General features: G+C 38.5%; 1 protein-coding gene across 1 annotated transcript in view; it reads right to left on the bottom strand.

The window, feature by feature from the left end:
* The window catches only part of GRIK2 (glutamate ionotropic receptor kainate type subunit 2), a 591,009-nt gene that overhangs the window by 350,563 nt on the left and 222,613 nt on the right, over window positions 1-17,833 (bottom strand). Inside the window, exon 6 of the mRNA XM_065402064.1 lies at window positions 15,355-15,528. Coding sequence (XP_065258136.1) covers window positions 15,355-15,528 — 174 coding nt within the window. The remainder of the gene's footprint in view (window positions 1-15,354; window positions 15,529-17,833) is intronic.

Below are 17,833 nucleotides of genomic sequence, written 5' to 3'. Positions count from 1 at the left end.
TACAAAACAAATCCCCATGCATATAAACCATACAAACCAAGCCCCAAGAGTCCATCAACATACAGCACTGGAATTTCACACTATGCTCAAACTCTCTGCAGCTCCACCACACTCACCTGCCAGGTATTGCTCCAGCATCTCTCATCACACCTCTGCTAGCTTCCTGACAATTCCTTCCTTTTCCTGGGGAAGGCCTACAGCGCTTTCTGTTCTCTGCAGGTTCCACCAAGCAGCTCTCTGCTGCTCCTTTGGTCTCTGTCCTGTGCTCAGACAACAATGTCACTTACCAAAACTTTCATTCCCAGGCAGCTCTCACCTTCCCTTTTCCTGACTGACTCCATCTGCACTGTCAGGCAGCTCTGACTCACCAGGTCTCTCCCCACTCTAGGGCCCAGGTGCCTTCTTTTAAATACCCTACTGGGAGCTGGCAGTCAGCTGACCAATCACGGGTGGACTGGCCTCATCCCTCAATGTCACCCTGTTAAAATGATTCCTTGAGTAGTTTCCCAACCTGTGAAGTTAACTGTGCTTAAGGGAGATTTCTAGTCAACTTGTAATGCAGCAATAAGAAATTGTTTAGTTCTCCCTTTGAAGTACAAATTTCCAACTGTATAATTTACTAAATACATCCCATAAGTAGAGCAAGAAACTTCCCCTCAGCCAGACAGATAAGGCTGCCTACATCATTAACTACCCTCCTCAAAGCCCACCAGGAGTCATTGGTTTGGGGCCTGCTCCAAAGTTCACTGAAGTCAGTGGATTTCCCCCCCCCCCCCCCCGCCATTAACTTCAATGGCTTTTGGATTTAAACTATAACCCCCAGTTCAAAAAGATACTTAAACACGTGTTTAATTTTAAGCTCATGGGTAGTGCTATTGACTTCAATGGGACATCTTATATACTTAAAATTAGAAAATTTAATATCTTGATGAAATGGGGCTACAGAGAACAATAGAAACACTCCCTCCCTTATAGGGAAACTGAGAGCAGGTACCTGTCTGATTCTTCAGGCAAGTCTCACAGTCCTATAGTGAAAAGCAACAAAGAGTCCTTTGGCACCTTATAGACTAACAGATGTATTGGAGCATAAGCTTTCGTGAGTGAACAAGTGGGTGAACACCCACGAAAGCTTATGCTCCAATACATCTGTTAGTCTATAAGGTGCCACAGGACTCTTTGTTGCTTTTTACAGATCCACACTAACACGGCTACCCCTCTGATACTTGAGTCCTATAGTGGTCATCAAAGAAAAGCCATTATTAAGCAAAAGTTACCTTCCAGTAGTATCTGAGATACAAGTTATTTCTTTATGGTATTAGAGTAAAGATAAGAAACTGTAGTTTCATAGATATCATTTAAATCAAATATATATACATCTATTCAATAATGCATACAAAGTGTGGAGCTCAGTAAAAGGCAGAATGTCTGTAGATTCAGTCAACTCCACTCATCGAATAACTAACTCTCATTATAGCACTAATTCAGTTTGCTTAAAAACAACAGGTTTGCAGCAAATTTATTTTGTTTTACCCCCAGGCAACTATAAAAGTCTATTTGCCTAAAGGAAAACACAATTGAATTGTAATAGAATTCTTTATATCGCAGTCTGGTACGCACCACACATAGTGTAATAGGCTAAGCATCTACATCAATTAGAGCACTCACTGAAGACATTAACAGTAAGGAAGAAGAGAGTGAACCAACCTTCAGAAGTATGCTGAAAGAAAACCTCCCCAGACACAGTGAATGGTGATGTCCTTGGAGGAGAAATTTGAAGCAATGAATTCTTTTGTGAACTCCACAAAAAGGGAATGAATGAAGTCATGGAGAAGGCAGATAGAAAATCAGCTGAACTGAATACGAACTATGAGCCTTATAATTAGTGATAAACACCCCCAGGATTGCAAACACCTAGCCCTTGAAAAATCATGAGCTTAGATTTGAAATCATGATTTTTTAAAAAAAAATTAGGGGGTTTATTTCCTTCCTCTATCACCTATAAGGGTCGTATATTCAATTTTTTCTCTGCAGCTATCAGAACTAGAAATTTACTTTAAAAAATAATAAAAGCTGACATTCTCCCACAGTCACGATTTTTAGGAGTTGGACCTTTACAAAAAACACCATCTCTTGTCATAGGAATTGGCAACACCGCATCTCTCAAATAAATTCTGATGAGAAATAATGCCATGCTGAAGGTGTGGTAACAATATTAAAAAAAAACCCAACATGTTCCTGCAAGTTGTATCCATTCTGGGCATTCCAGTGAGAATGGAAAATACATATAATGTAGCATTTATGGAAAAGCTGCTGCCCAAATTGCTTAGTTAAAGATGATTCTTACTATGTGGAGAAAAATGGCCAGGTACTCATAAGGAAGCAGGATGATGGGATTAAGTAAGGGGTTACCATTAAAGTAATTTGAGAGACAAAGAGGGAGTTCTGAATGCAACTACAAAAAAACATATCCTAAGAAGGGGAGAAAAAAGTCTTCTTTTCTCTGAGTTTAGCTCCTGCTACCTAAAGAAAAGATTTCAGAAAAGTTAAGTAGAATTTAATACTAGAAAAAAATCTATTATATGTAGGCAACTTCTGGGCAATTTTTAATATGAAAACATACATTTGCTGTGATTAGAAGGCTACAATTTGACTGTTGTGGAGAAAAATTCTACATAGATTTAGCAAGACAAGTTGAAGAAGAATTAGGCCCGATCTACGCTAGAAAATTAGGGCTGTTTAACTACATTGGTCAGGCGTGTGAAAAATCCACAACCTGAGCAAAGTAGTTAAACCAACCTAAGTCCTTGAGTAGACAGCAGTAGGTCACTTTGGAAGTGAATTACAATACCCCAAATTAAGGCCACTTTAATTCTGAATGAGACTGTTTCCACTGGGGTTAATGTGGTTTAACTACTCCTCTTCAAATTCACACCTGTAGTTAAATTGAGTTAACTTTCCTGGATGTCCCCTTGTAGACAAGCCCTGAAGCTACGTTTACTGTTACTCCTAAAATAGTGTGTTGGCCAAGAATTCAATAAAAATAATTTCCAAGTATTCATATCTGTAATCCCTAAGTATAAATGCATACGCCAAATTTTAAGTGATGACCACTGTCTTTCTGGTTCTTGACTAGGGTTTTTAGTTGCTACAGTAGCAGCAGCAATAATAAATAAATAAAATAATAATAATAATAAATCATGAAGCCCTTCATAAGTCCGTAGTCATGCAGTCAATAAGACTCTCTTTGAATCCACTATCATGCCTGAGTAAGTCTTAAATAAACTGAGTTCTGCCTGAGTAAGTCTTGAATAAACACTTAAGGAGGACTTCAGGATTTGGACAATAGTAAGTATTTTAATTATTCCTTTTTAGATAATATATATTATCATATGAAGATCAAAGTCTCATTCAGAAAACAGACATTCTAAGTATCTTTTTCTCTAGTTCCATATACTTCCCAACCAAAAGATGGATGTCTAAATAATGTGTACTCTCTCTGCCAGCTCTCGATGGATCCTTACACAGTGTTGTACAAGATTGATGGTTCCCTGATACAAACAGTAGGAGAGTTGTATAACTGTGTGTATTAACAAACTGAATACAAACTTAATTTTAAACCCACATATACACATGATACATATAATATTTATAAACCAACCAACCAATAGATAAATCCACACAAAAATATTATGATCTGGAATTAGGTAGCACTAGACTCACTAAGATTTAACTCTCCCCTAGGTTGGTCTAATTATCAGAACAAGTGGCCCAAACACTGGGGTTAGTACAGAATTTCCCCAGTCCATGGAGGGACCATTCAGCAGACAGCAATAATGTAGCAATATGCATTGCATTATTAGTGCACTAATGTGCATAGGGTGGCCAGACAGCAAGTGTGAAAAATCGGGATGGGGTGGGGGATAATAAGACATAAGACAAAGCCCCAAATATCTGGACTGTCCCTATAAAATTGGGACATCTGGTCACCCTAAATGTGCAGATCAGAATTCCAGAAATGCAGATGCTATCATTGTTATTAATTGGTATTACCATAGCATCTGGGATCCCTAGTCATGTGCTAGGCAATGGGAGAAAGATGTGTAGAGAGGAGAAATGGCAATGGGATTGAATGCTGCAATAAAGGCAGGGAGAAAGGTATGTACAGCTCATTGACCCAAGCTTGGAAAATCTCATGTTTTTCACACCTTTAACATTAAGTGATACAGTTGCCATTGCCTGAATTGCTTGCGATGTTTTAAGACCCAATGCTCCACAATACAAACAATGGAAAGGAAACTGCACAGGTTCCATCAAGGAGATTTTCTTATTTACTCTTCTCTTGGAAGTGGGGTCTTTGTTTTCCTTGTCCATGCCAAGAGAAGAAACCAAGCTTTCCATTCCCTTTACCCGCAGACCATCTATTTGATGACTACTGCAGCTCAAACCTACCAGCTCTCATTGGCCCCCGGACAGCAAGAGCTGTTTTACCAGAACTTCCCGAACTCTGGTTTTCCTGGTCTCCTGATGGGCAGAAAGGCCATGTTTTCCAATTGTGTTAGCTCAGTGTAAGAGACTGGGGCATATGCAGTCTTGTCTAGTGATCACAACTGGGCTGGTGTCCACAGGTCGACAGCCACAAGGCAGGAGTCAGTGGCAAGGATTGGAGTAATCACTAGAGCCAGGATTAATAAGCAAGAGTCAGGGTCAGTCAGGCTGGGGTCAAGACTGGAGACCAGAAAGCAAGGTGAGGTCTTGAGTCACAGAAAACCAATAGTGTGGCTACTTAGACAACTTCCTGGGCTACCCTCCAAGGTTAAATAGTGAGCATGGTCCACTCAGCGGACCACTGAGTGCTGTCACTCTGAAAACCTATGAGCGGTACTTCCTGCAGCACCTAATCTCCACAGAGCTCCTTGGATAAGGCTTTGCATATTCTCCCAGTAGTGATGTGGGAACATCATCTGTCCCAGGCTCTGTAGACTGGGGTTCTAATCCCACAGATCTTCACATTCAGTTGAGTTAGTTTAATTCAATTAAAAATCTCTGTAAAGATGCAGGCTAATGCATTTGATGCCTAGGCTCCTGCACTAGCTACAATATGGCCAGCTACTCTGACTTTACACAGGTTAGCCTGCATCTTATAAGGGCTTTTCAACTATGTTAAACTAACTCAGTTGAAAAAACACATTTTTCTGCTCATAGAGACTCACCCTAAAGTTATTCTTTATTCAGTAGCTTCATGTAATGAAGTTTCAGGGTGTATTAACTAGCACTGGTTTCCATGCAAGTTTGGATTGAGGCATATCCAGAGGAAAAAGAGTCCACAATGGGTTCACACTATCATCTACAGCATCTGGATTCCATTAATCCACTTTTGTGGGGGCTTTGTCATGGTCAAGGGAAACCTTGAACACACAGCAAAGGCAGATCTCCCTTATGCTGCAGAGACACAGAGGAGTACTTGGAAGCTTAGGTATGCACTCCACAAACCAACATGATTGTACTGCTGGTTTTCTGGTAAGCAACAAAGCTCTAATAACTTCAGCACTTCCACTGGATCTGCCAAATTTTCAGTTTGAAAATGAATTATCTGGGCAGCTAAGTGGAGGGCATGCATTGTATATATATATATATTTTTTACTCTGGAGAATGTTTAATGGTATTAAAAATTTCTCTTGATAATTATCAGATCTCTTTACAGATATTCTATATTGAGAGAAACTCTCCATAGATCTGTTCGCCTGGTCTGAGAAAGGGTGCATACTGGATTTTAAAAAATTGAAAATTTTATTCACAAAACCTAATCTTTCTTTGTGGAACAGAAGAAAATCCCATACGCACACATCCTAAACCCAAAATAAGGGTGCAATAAATCTTCCCATTTTTGGCTTGAGTATTTCAAGGAATTGTACATTTGTATTACGATTAGTTTTCACACTCTGAGAAATACCATCATGTTTCACCATGGAAAGAATTTGAGCTGGAAAATGAGGTTAGATCCCCATAGTTAGTAAAGGAAAAGGAAAGAGAAAGATAATAATAGAAAAGATAAACAAGAAAATTTAGAGAAAGAGAAAACTGCAAATACTTTATATTCACAGAACTCACATTGACATTATCATGATTCATTTTTCTATATGGCCTAGAAAATATATTGAATTCAAGCCTAATTTTCTGAGTGAATACTTTAATATTGATCTTAGATATAGCATTCTCCAAGAATGCTACACGAGAACGTTTTCATTTCAAAGTGGGTTGTTTTGAAAAATTTGAAGCCTTTTTTTCCAAAATGGGAAATCCATCAAAACCAAATCTTTCCCACAAACAGTTTCAGTTATGGTAAATTGGCATTTTGCAATGGAAAAAAATTTGTCAGAAAAATTTCTGACCAGCTCTACTTTTAAAAAGTCTGTATGTATGTGTGCCTTCCTGTAAAACACACTGCTACATGAAGTCACTGAGAGCAAAAATTTAGGATGCTTCAAAAAGTAATTGGACATTTACATGGATAACAATAATATCTAGCATAATAAATATTTTGGATATTAAACCTCATACGTCAGGGCCTAAGCCAATCTCTAACAATTGGATGAGAATGAGACCTAATTTGGGGGGCATCTTATCCCACATCTGCCTACCGTGGGGTTCTTATACATTCCTATGTAATGTCTGCTGCTGAACACTTTCAGAGACAGGACACAGAACTAGATGTATGGTAGGTTGGATCCAGTATGACAATTCCTATGTTCCTAATACATGGATGCTTGTTTTCCTATGTACACATGTGAAGGGGTTCACTCACTGCAGGAGCTCCGCCTCATGGCCAGGTGTGGTGTAGAGGCTCTCTCCCTGTACAGTGCCCCCTGAGGACAGTCATTCCATCGATGTGGTGGTCTCTCTTCCCATAACATAGCCCTCTGACCAGATCATGATTTAGTCCACCCCTCACTCCTCCTGGCAATCCAATTCTGCCCTTCTTTCAGGACACTCCACCAGAGCCTGCTCCATCCCAGTGGCTGTTTTATACCTTGCTTGCCAGCCTCCTCAGGTCAGGCTAAGATCCCAGAACTTATTCTCCCCCAAGGCTTCCTCCTCACCACCTCTCTATTCCCAGAGAGTTCTCACAGTCCCTTCTGTTCTCAATTTTCTGGCTTTTTAATCAGCATCCAGCCCTACCCAGCTGGCTTCATCATCAGTTAAGCCTGATTTTCTCTCCCTTGCAGGTGCTGCCAGGTATGTTAACTGGCCTCTTTGGCCCACATTAACCTATTCAGGGCCTGTATGGGGTATACACCTCCTCATAACTTCAGGCCTCAGCAGACCACTGACAAATTCATTGCTGGGAACCAGTCTGTTTCACTTGTGTGTTAGTATCGTTAAGATGGATGTTGGACATATAACAATGTGTTTAGTGTTTAACCTTTATGAAATGTTTGTAAACTGCTGCATGCATTAATCTCACTTATAATATCTTTATCACATGCTGTAAAGCAATATTTAAGGTTTTGTTTAAAAATGTTTGTTCTTCAATTGTGAATCCAGTCAGGAGGGATCATTTCCTGCCCATCAAGAAGGGCAATCAAAACTAAATGGGCCATTGTGGAACATCACAATACATATACTTTGTTAATTGCCCCCCTCACACCATGAAGAGATTTTGTGCAAGGAGGAATGGAAGGGAAGAGAATTCTGGAAGAAGGGAATTCTTAGTTAATAAATCCTTAGATAATTTACTATAGGATTGTCTCTGATATGAGATCTAAGGCAGTGGTTCTCAAAGCCGGTCCGCCGCTTGTTCAGGGAAAGCCCCTGGCAGGCCACGCCAGTTTGTTTACCTGCCGTGTCCACAGGTTCGGCCGATCGCGGCTCTCACTGGCTGCAGTTCGCCGCTCCAGGCCAATGGGGGCTGCGGGAAGGGCGGCCAGTGCATCCCTCAGCCCGCACCGCTTCCTGCAGCCCCCATTGGCCTGGAGCTGCGAACCGCAGCCAGTGGGAATCGCGATTGGCCGAACCTGCGGACACGGCAGGTAAACAAACCGGCCTGGCCTGCCAAGGGCCTTCCCTGAACAAGCGGTGGACCGGCTTTGAGAAGCACTGATCTAAGGTACAAGTTGACCTGGGGTAACTGACTGATCTCTTGGGACTGGGAGCAATGTGAAAATTTTGTGATATTTGGTGTATTGCAACCAACTATCACTAAGTCCAGCTTGCCTGGCTTGCAAGACAGACTGTAATGCCCAAGGGGACCATCTGTGACTCCATGGTAAGCTGATACAGTGATTGAGGAGTACACATCTGTTACTGGGTTGGAGACATTAATTATAGAACATACAATGGGTTCATACTTCTTGACAGTCTGCCCTGAGGTTGGCACTCATGGTCATGAGCCACTCCAGACAGCAAGACAACAACATAGAACATCAAATAAATGGGTATATCAGATATCGGAGTGTGAAAACGGTTGGAAATGCTGATATTCAAAGCCAACTGCTTTAAATTCAGAATTTTGCATTGACAACAAGTGAAAATAAGTCTGATAATCTCATCTGAGGCCACAATTGTCCCCAACAAAATCCATTGTGAAATTTCATGACAGGCAGTCTCTGCTCAAAAGATCTTCAGTATTAGAATAACTGTCATAGACTAGAACTGAGGTGCATTGGCAGAATTGTGTGTGTGGGAAGAAGGGTACTTGTATAGCACCTGTCTATGCTATGTGAACAGGACCCCAGCTTTATTAGGTAAGAGTTGTTGCCAGTTAAGTTGTCTGCATCATTTATTTTCTAACCAATGATACAAAATATGAGGTCTGATGGCTTTACAAGTTTCTAATAAATTATTTAACTAAGTTCAGAAACTTGACACTTACCTGTATTGAGGTGTTCTCCTTTGCAATGATATATTGTTAAAGTGCACATATTTGATAAGAGAATATTGGCTAGGCTATCAAGAAAGGTTACTTTCCTGAAATAAATAATTATTCATTGGGGAGTGGAAAGGCAGAAGCAGATTTGTACAACAAATGCACATGAAGGATCAGTAAAAGAAAAACTGATTGGGAGACATACAGCTCCAAAAGTTTTGTTTAGATATTCCTCCAGACCTTCTGGTGTTTTTATTAAAACCTCTTTGGTCTGAAAACCAAGTATGAGCAGGACTTCTTGCAAGATATCTTGGACTTTCTGGTTTCACCTGGGACAGAAATGTTGCCAGAACAAATTTTCTCATTGGATTTGTTTCCTTCATCATTTTTATGCAATGATCGCTATAGCCTCTGGGCATATGTCTGATTAAATGCAGAAAAGCAAACAAGGGTCCACAACAGGCAGCACAAAAGTCCCTTCCTTCAACACCATCACACAACCATAAATAAACCATTGACAATCTACAATCAAAGGATAGACCAAAAAGATGTGTGTTGGCCCATATACTGAAGTTCAGTGAACTCAGGCCCTGGTAGAGGAAGCAAGTTCCACAGCCGGGGGTCCACCACAGAAATACTGTGGCTCTACTCAACCTCCAAAAGCGCACTAGGGTGTGTTAGCAAAGGAAATGATCTTAGCTATCATGAAAGTGCATAAACAGAAGATGGACCTTTGGGAGCTAGATCTTGAATTGTGATATGCTCTACAGATTAACACTTTACCTATCATACATAAAAAGCAACAACAGCATCAGCGAACAGCAAATGGAGGACAGCAGCCATCTGCTACACAGGTTGCTATGAATCACTCGCCAGTGGTGAAACTTCATATAGTTATACTAAGACACTATTGTCTCTTACAAAATGCATCACAAACTTTTTAATAACCACACAGATCTGACAGGACTTCAGTTTTAAGGTCCTGGGTAAAAAAAATTAAAAGTATCTAAATTATTGAAAGTCACTGGTACTTAGGCTCTAAAGTGTCACTTTTGAAAAATGTGACTTGGGCTCCTAAGTCACTTAGACACTTTTGAAAATCATTCCCTATGTTTCAAAAAGTCATACAGTAAACCAAATGGAACTAATTTTTTTCTACATCGAGGATGTAGATTTGATCTGTGGCTCCAGATAAACTAATATTTCATACCTGATGTTAAAGCCCTAAGCCATCCCCTCCAATTGAGCATAAAAGCTCTGTTACTGCTTTGGTTACTTGATCTTCCATTTGCTTCTCTCTGCAGAAAATGGTTCTGCAAAACATCTGGTGCACCAACCCTTCTCATTAGTTCTCAATGCTGAGAAACTCCTGTTCCCACCTCCAGTCTCTGCCCAGGGTTGTAGTGCTAATATGGGATGGGGGAGGGGGTGTTCTCCCTGGAAAGGAGTGCTCTCGGCTCCTTCAGGCTAAGTGTTAATAATGACTATATACAGTGGTTTAGATTTTTTATCTACTGTACAAACATTAGCTAATCTATCTTCCCAGAATTTCTATGAGGTAGATAAATAAGTATTTATATCTCTATTTTACAGATTGTCACAAAGTGGTTATGTGACTTGTCCATGGTCTCATAGCAAAACAGCATCAGAATCCAGGCTACAACCATATTTCTTGAATTCCTGTCCCCTCCCCACCCAAACCACTACATCACATGTTCCCCAGGCAAGTTACATCTCTTTCTCTGTGTCTCAGTTTTCCCATACCAACCCTAACTTACATGCACCACATTTGTTTCATTATTTGACACCAAGAACTCAAGAGAGAGAGAACATCTAGCCACCCCTCAGTTTGTGCAACATAGTGTATGCAGTATGAGGTTTTCGGTAACTGTGCACACTGAATGTAACTTCCTATTGTGTGCTATCACAATATGGACTCCCCCCACACACACATACACCTTCTCCCTGCCCTTTATCACAATATTATTTTACTGTTTTTATTCTCAGAATAAGACAGTCAACAATTGTAGTTTAGTCTGAATTACTTCAGAGTATTTCATAATGTGCTTCTAAAGATAACATGAATATTTTTGTGAAAAAGAATAGTACATACTAATTTGAGACTGCACAACAGTTCCATGTCTGATATTAAATTTTTGCTGACAATTGGGTGAGGCTCCCTCTTTTTTTTTTTTTTTTTTTAGTAGAAGCTATATTACAAAGCGTGGAGACTAGCAAAGTGTGAATTAGCAAGGTTGTACTGTATGGGTGGGTGATTTCTGTTTGGTGTTTCTGAAATAGTGAGGATATGTTCAGATAAAGGAAACTGATATGTCATAATCAATGAGAGATGCACAAGAGTCACAAACACTTTCCTGCTGAAAGGGGAGCAGTTTCGATTTGTTGTGGGCCCTCTGGTTAGATTGGATCTTGACTCAATTTAAGGTAATTCACCAATGGCTGGTGCAAATGCTGTTCCTCCACATAAAGGACCCTAATCCACAAGCATCTGAAGAGACTGGGGGGAGAATAGAGTCACATTCTGTGGAAAGAGGCAAGTCTTCCCCCCGCCTGAATGATTTGAAGGAAACTACACATGGGGACACTGATTTTCTCTCCTTTCAGGCCCCTCCTCATGACTATTTACACTGAAAGGGCAATCTCCAATTCACATTGTTAAATCCAGGGCAACCACCTCAACCACTGACAGCAAACAGAGAATAACTTCAACAGACCTGAACTAGAATTCTTAAGGATTAAAGCCAATCAGAAACATCTGACAAAAAGGTTTGAAATTATACCCTTTCACCAGTGCCATCCACCTCCACAAGAAACAGAACAATTCATTACAGTGTGGATGAATGGCTGACTCTGGTGATCGCTTCTAGGGCCAATTAAAGGGGTTAACTGAGCCATGAGAGTTCATAAATGAATCCAATTCCTTTCCCTCTATTTCTTTCTATAGCTTGAAGATAAAGTAAGGGTGCAATGTATAAGCTCTGAGGGTTTATATAGTGACAAATGGCTATATTACTACTAGCAATAATAGGTCTTTGTCCCAGATACTAGAGGCTTTGCTGAGGTTCCTATTTCTTTATAACATCATGAAAAAGAAAGAACATGAGATGTGTAAGCACTGTGGTCCCATGTATTGACAAATGGGAATGGTGCCATTGCCAGTAATAATTCTTTGTCTAGTAACCAGAAGCCCATTATTTCTTTGGTCTCTCTCAAAGGGGACATAAAGTATAGTCAGAACAGGTGAGAAGAGATTCAAAATCTTAAATTCTGCTTTACGCCTATTTTTAAAGCAACTTAAGTTTCATTTTTTATTTACAACCATAAGTGGACAAACAATATACTTTTATAGACACTCATCATACATGATAATACTTAGAAGTTGCAATACATTCAAAATACTTAATAAATGAAATCTAATTAAAAAATTTTTTGAAATCACTGTGTCCAAATAATAAATGTGGTACACTAATGACAAACAAAGTGCAAGTACATGGAAGGATGTAATTTTCCTCTCTCTCTAGCTATCCCAGCTGTGTTGATATTTAACATATCATAGCTCTGCTTAAGAGGGACCAGGCTGCACTTGAAAAATGTTTAACTGTTTACATTATCCATTGATTGTGGCTTAATATTCAGTGTCTGTAAAATCCTTAATACATATTAATAATCTCCACTGGCATAAAAAAAAGAGTTCAAAAAACTACCTAGTCTTGTGTGGCTCATTTAGCACTAGATAGATAGATAGATAGATAGATAGATAGATAGATAGATAGATAGATAGATAGATAGATAGATAAAATAACCAGATATGAATATTCAACAAAGGATACAGAATTTGATATTTTTCAAATTAAATATTAATGTATCTGATAAAAGCAGAAGAGGTGAAGCTCTGTCAGCACAGTTTTATAGAAGTTCTATCTTTCTCAAAAATTGTGTATAATATTAGACTGACGGCATAATGTAAGGACTCCTGATTTCCAACCAATGTGACAATTGTGGGGTTTTCAACTTTTTTTTCAACAAATTGAAACATTCAAACTATTATAATACAATAAATATTAAAAATCAATAATAGTAGGAGTGAAAGACAACAGGGTTGTTTTTTGTTTGTTTTATTTATTTATTTTTAACAGGAAAACATCTGTTTGGTTATCTACCATTTAAAATTAGGCCTTTTTAAAAATTGAGTATAATTATAATTAGGTATATCATCCTCTTTCACAGCAAAACTTGGGGCGCAGGAACCAGATGAATAAAAACTCTGTGAGATTCCCCCTGTAATTTCCTGCAATATCTTCTATTTATGGCTCACCCCTACAGGGGAAGAAGCAGAACTGACTTCAGTGGGACCAGGATTTCACTTCTGGTTTCTACTCTGTGTTGATCCACTTTCAGGCTCAGTGCTGAGCCCTGGTTCCATGGTTAACATAGCTCTCCCTGGAAGTGCACTGGAGCTATGATACTAGGACCTCCTCTACCATTGTCTGTCCCTGGAACCTCTAATGAAGGGGATTACACTATGCAGAGGGTTGGAGAGGGAGGGAAACAGAAGAGGTAACACAGCCTGGGGGCGAATTATCTTTTTGATGGAGTTCCTACTCGATGTCCTGGGAAAGAACAATACATGCTCCTGCCCTTGACCTGCCTCACAACATGTGGAACTTCAGAGCAGAGGAGTTTCTTCTGAAATATCTCTGGCAGAAGGAGATGGTGCCATGGGGGTGGCTGACACCATCTTTTGCCTGTTGACCTAGATGTGACAATTGCTCAGTACTGTTGTTGGGGAAAAGCCACAGTATGTTAAATGTTTCCTATTGGATTAGTGAAGAGACATCTCTCATAAAAGCTCTATACTTTGGATGGGTACCTTATAACGATAAAGCCTGAGCTGACCTCACTCACATCAATGTAAGTCAGGTGTAAGTCAATTTATGCTAATGGAGTAACACTGATCTAAAATTGGGGTAAGATAATCAGTTCCATAGTTTCCATAGACTTCTAGCAAAACTTCTGAATGAGTAATTACAGTGCATGGAGTTTAAATACACTTCTTACTATAAAAACCTTTATGATGTAATTAACTTTAATGGCACCTTGAAATATTACATATTTTTAAAAACATCTCTAAATACCACTATTGTTAATTTTTAGAGCACCATCAGTATGTGTGGCTCTGGACAAGAACATAATATATGGATAATATTTTTATAAACATAAGGAAAAATCACATAGGCCCCACTGAAGTTAATGGCAAGACGCCCAAGGACTTCAATGGGGGCCAAGATATCATTCATAATATTTCTTTTTTACAAAATAAATGATGTTATCCTACATGCCAGATCAATGAATACCTACTATTAAACCATAAATGATTATATTCGAAAACATTACTACGCATATGCAAATATACGAGGCCATTTCGAACAAGGAATCAAACTTCCTCCTTAACATTCCCTATTGGACAATCCCACATGCTATATATTCTGTGGGCTCTGCATAAATATGAGTGTGTAACTCTTCAGTATGCATCGGGTGCTGCTCATACATTTGAAAACATGGGTGTTAATTTCAGCCTCACTTTGCCCATCTCTAAGATAGGTATAATAATAATTACCACACAAGGACAGTGTGAAGAATAAATAATGTTTATAAAACACATGGAGATCATTGGAGGAAGGGCGCTTCCTGTGCAAAGTATTAACATATCCTAGGAATGCTATTATTGGATTTATCCAATGATTTCCAATAATCAGAAATCTATAGGGCAAGAGATTTCTAAAATAGGCCAAAAAACTTTCTTATTTAGTGATATGTTAACTTGACTTGAGAAAACAAAGTATTTTTTTTATTATAAAGGAGAAGTTTTGGTGTTAAATTACATAATCCATTTTAAAGAAATCCATTGTAACACCAGACAAATATTTCTCTGTGCTATGACAAAATGGCTCTGGAATTAGCATAATCTAGAATATCTCCCCCTTTAAATGAAAGTAAGTAAAGAACATAGTTCAAAAGATACAAAAAGAAGCAAAAATAACAGTCACTTTTTAGATATTACAAGGAGTCTGGTGGCACCTTAAAGACTAACAGATTTATTTGGGCATAAGCTTTCGTGGGTAAGGTTTTTACCCACGAAAGCTTATGCCCAAATAAATATGTTAGTCTTTAAGGTGCCACCAGACTCCTTGTTGTTTTTGTAGATACAAACTAACACGGCTACCCCCTGATACTTTTTAGATATTAGGTTGCAAGTAAATATAAATATAGTATTTTGTTTGAGGTAAAATTAGTATGGCTGTTCAGTACTAAGTCACATTTTTAGTCTATCAATTGTGAATGCAACTATTGATCTATGGGCAATAATTAAAATGAAATTTGGTCCCATGACTTTAGAACAACTGAGTGACTGGCAGGGTTTTGTAATTAGACAGGCATGCACAAACTAATCTATAAATTGGTATTCATACCGTCATAAATCCATCCAGCAAACCTGAATCAGGTTTAGGAGGCGCTTGCAATCGTTCCATGGACCACTTTTCAATGATGGAGGCCACCTGGCTGTTCTCTGTGTTTAAGATTCTGAATCCAGTCATGTTAACACCACTATACCGGTAAGGTTCCACATCAAGAGCAAAAAGGTCCTGAAAGAGATGTTTGTCACATAAGTGCTTTATATATGTCATTTCTTAATTCAGGATTTAACTACCTCCATGGAGATAAGCACTGTAATGTGCCATGATCTTATACACACATAACTCCAACTGATGCTAGTGGGAGTTCCCTGTATGTACAGAGGAAAGAACATATCCCACAGTCATAAACAAATCACATTAGGAAAAAATTAAGCCCAGCGGCTGAAATTTCTAGTTACAAATACTCCATAAAACTTAATCAAACTTGAATATTATTTGCTAATTTAATAATCCTTTTTTCTATAGTTCAGATACTGAATTTAAATGACAAAATAAAATAAAATGACAGATTCCCTGCACTTTCCTCAGACTATCTCTCTCTGCTAAGCGTTATCCACTCTTCCAGTTTTTATCTTGCTCTATCTGTAACATTATTTTACCTTAATGAGCTACAGAACACCTTGTAGAGAATTAGTCTCCATTGTCTCAAAAACAGAATAAATGTTAAAAGCTCATTATTAAATTAAGACATTTTCAGTTGGATGTTGTAGAAAAATGCATATCCCCAGTAACTTTTTGCATATTCTGTCTTTTATACATCTTTCATACCGATCTATTACTGAATACAATATTTTCCTGTTCTGCAGAACACATAAATATCTTTAATTAATCTGAGCTATTCATTTCTCTATAGTATTACAACATTTTAATTAATATATTTTCTAAAAGAAAAAAAAGTCATATCTGTAGGGGAAAAAATAAGGTTAAAAAAAAGAAAAATAAGTAAAAATTTCAGATGGAACAAGTGATTTCAAGAACAAGGTCCCAATCCTTCATTGTGATCCTCCAGTGCAGACCTCAGCACCTCTGGGGTGTCCAGAGATCTTCGCTAGGGAATCCTGATGCAGAATTGGGGCTTAAATATGAAGTTCATGAAAAATATAACTTTTATGACTCAGTAAGCAGAGTCAACCAGCAGAAAGTGCTTCAGTACTACATAGCAGGCCTCACCAAGACTGTTCTTTTTTCTGATTTCCTTAGTAATGTGTTTAGCGAAGGTGATACACACCCTTATTTAGCAGTCCTGCGCCATATTATGTTTTGACAAACACTGCATCCTCCATACATTTCAACCTACAGTGTTTGTCCTTCATTGCCCATTTAATATATTCTAGTTTTCTCTGAAATTGTAATGTTAGGGCTGATATTTATCAGAATGCATTCATTTAACCACTGAAGAGACAGGAGAGCAATAACCAGGAACGCAGTATATGATGAATTGCTCATTGTTAACATTAGAACTCACACCTAATCTCAAAGATTTCCAGATTCCAATTAGGGTTTATGGTATTATTTTTCATATACAATGTATAGGATATGTACAGTAGTTAATTTGTGCCAAGGCTTACCTGAGCTGAGCCACAGCATCTCTTGGTTTGGCAGTTCATATCCCCAGCACCTGTGGGCTTGCTGCATCAGTTATGAATATAAAAAAATTGCTTGAGGTTCAGCACCTAATTGCTTGAGCCCCAGAACCTCTTTCATCACAAATTAAGTGCTGGATATGTAGGAATTCAGAGTGTGCCTGCAGTTTGACATCTATTTATAAATTTCCATACTTGTGTCCTTATTCTAAAGACGTTGTACATTTTAACAGAATAGCTAAAAGTAACGAGAACTATGTTGCAGTAATGCTGTACTCTTACAGGATTTCTTTCCCTTCAAATTTCAGATGCTTTCAAACATCTGCACAAAAATCCCCCGACCTCATAACAAATTATTTAATCCAAACACATTCATGTTTGTACAAAAGTATAATAAATATACACAACAGCTCAGTGTATTAATGAGCTAGTGCATTAGGCCCCTGAATCAATCACTGGAGAATACAGTTCTGAAGACTGCTTTAAATGCTGTGATTGGAAAATTTATTTGACAGGACTTTCACTGTGTCAGGTAAGAAGCAATTAATAAATCAAAGCAGCTGAAACTCTGTTGCAAGTTACAGAGCTCTACTGCAGCATCAAAATCCATCATCAGCTGGCGTGTGCCAAATTATCCTTTGCTCTCACTGATTCAAGCTGGTCCTTCACTAATCTAAAGACACTAGTGTTCCAAGAAGCAAATGGAAATATTTAATTACAGCAAAATCCTAATTTTAAAATTTAGTAAAAAGTCCATTCTAAAATATAAAAGCAAAGAACCAACTACAATGAGATAGAAAGCTCAAGTCACTCAAACCAGCAATTCTCACCAATGAAACAAATGAAAATACAATATACAAAATTAAAACTGAGAAGTCTGGAATCATTTG

Source organism: Emys orbicularis, chromosome 3 (genome assembly GCF_028017835.1).
Source record: "Emys orbicularis isolate rEmyOrb1 chromosome 3, rEmyOrb1.hap1, whole genome shotgun sequence".
Lineage (NCBI taxonomy): Eukaryota > Metazoa > Chordata > Testudines > Emydidae > Emys > Emys orbicularis.
The sequence above is the reverse complement of the archived record's forward strand: the minus strand, read 5'-3'. Positions and strand labels throughout refer to the sequence as shown.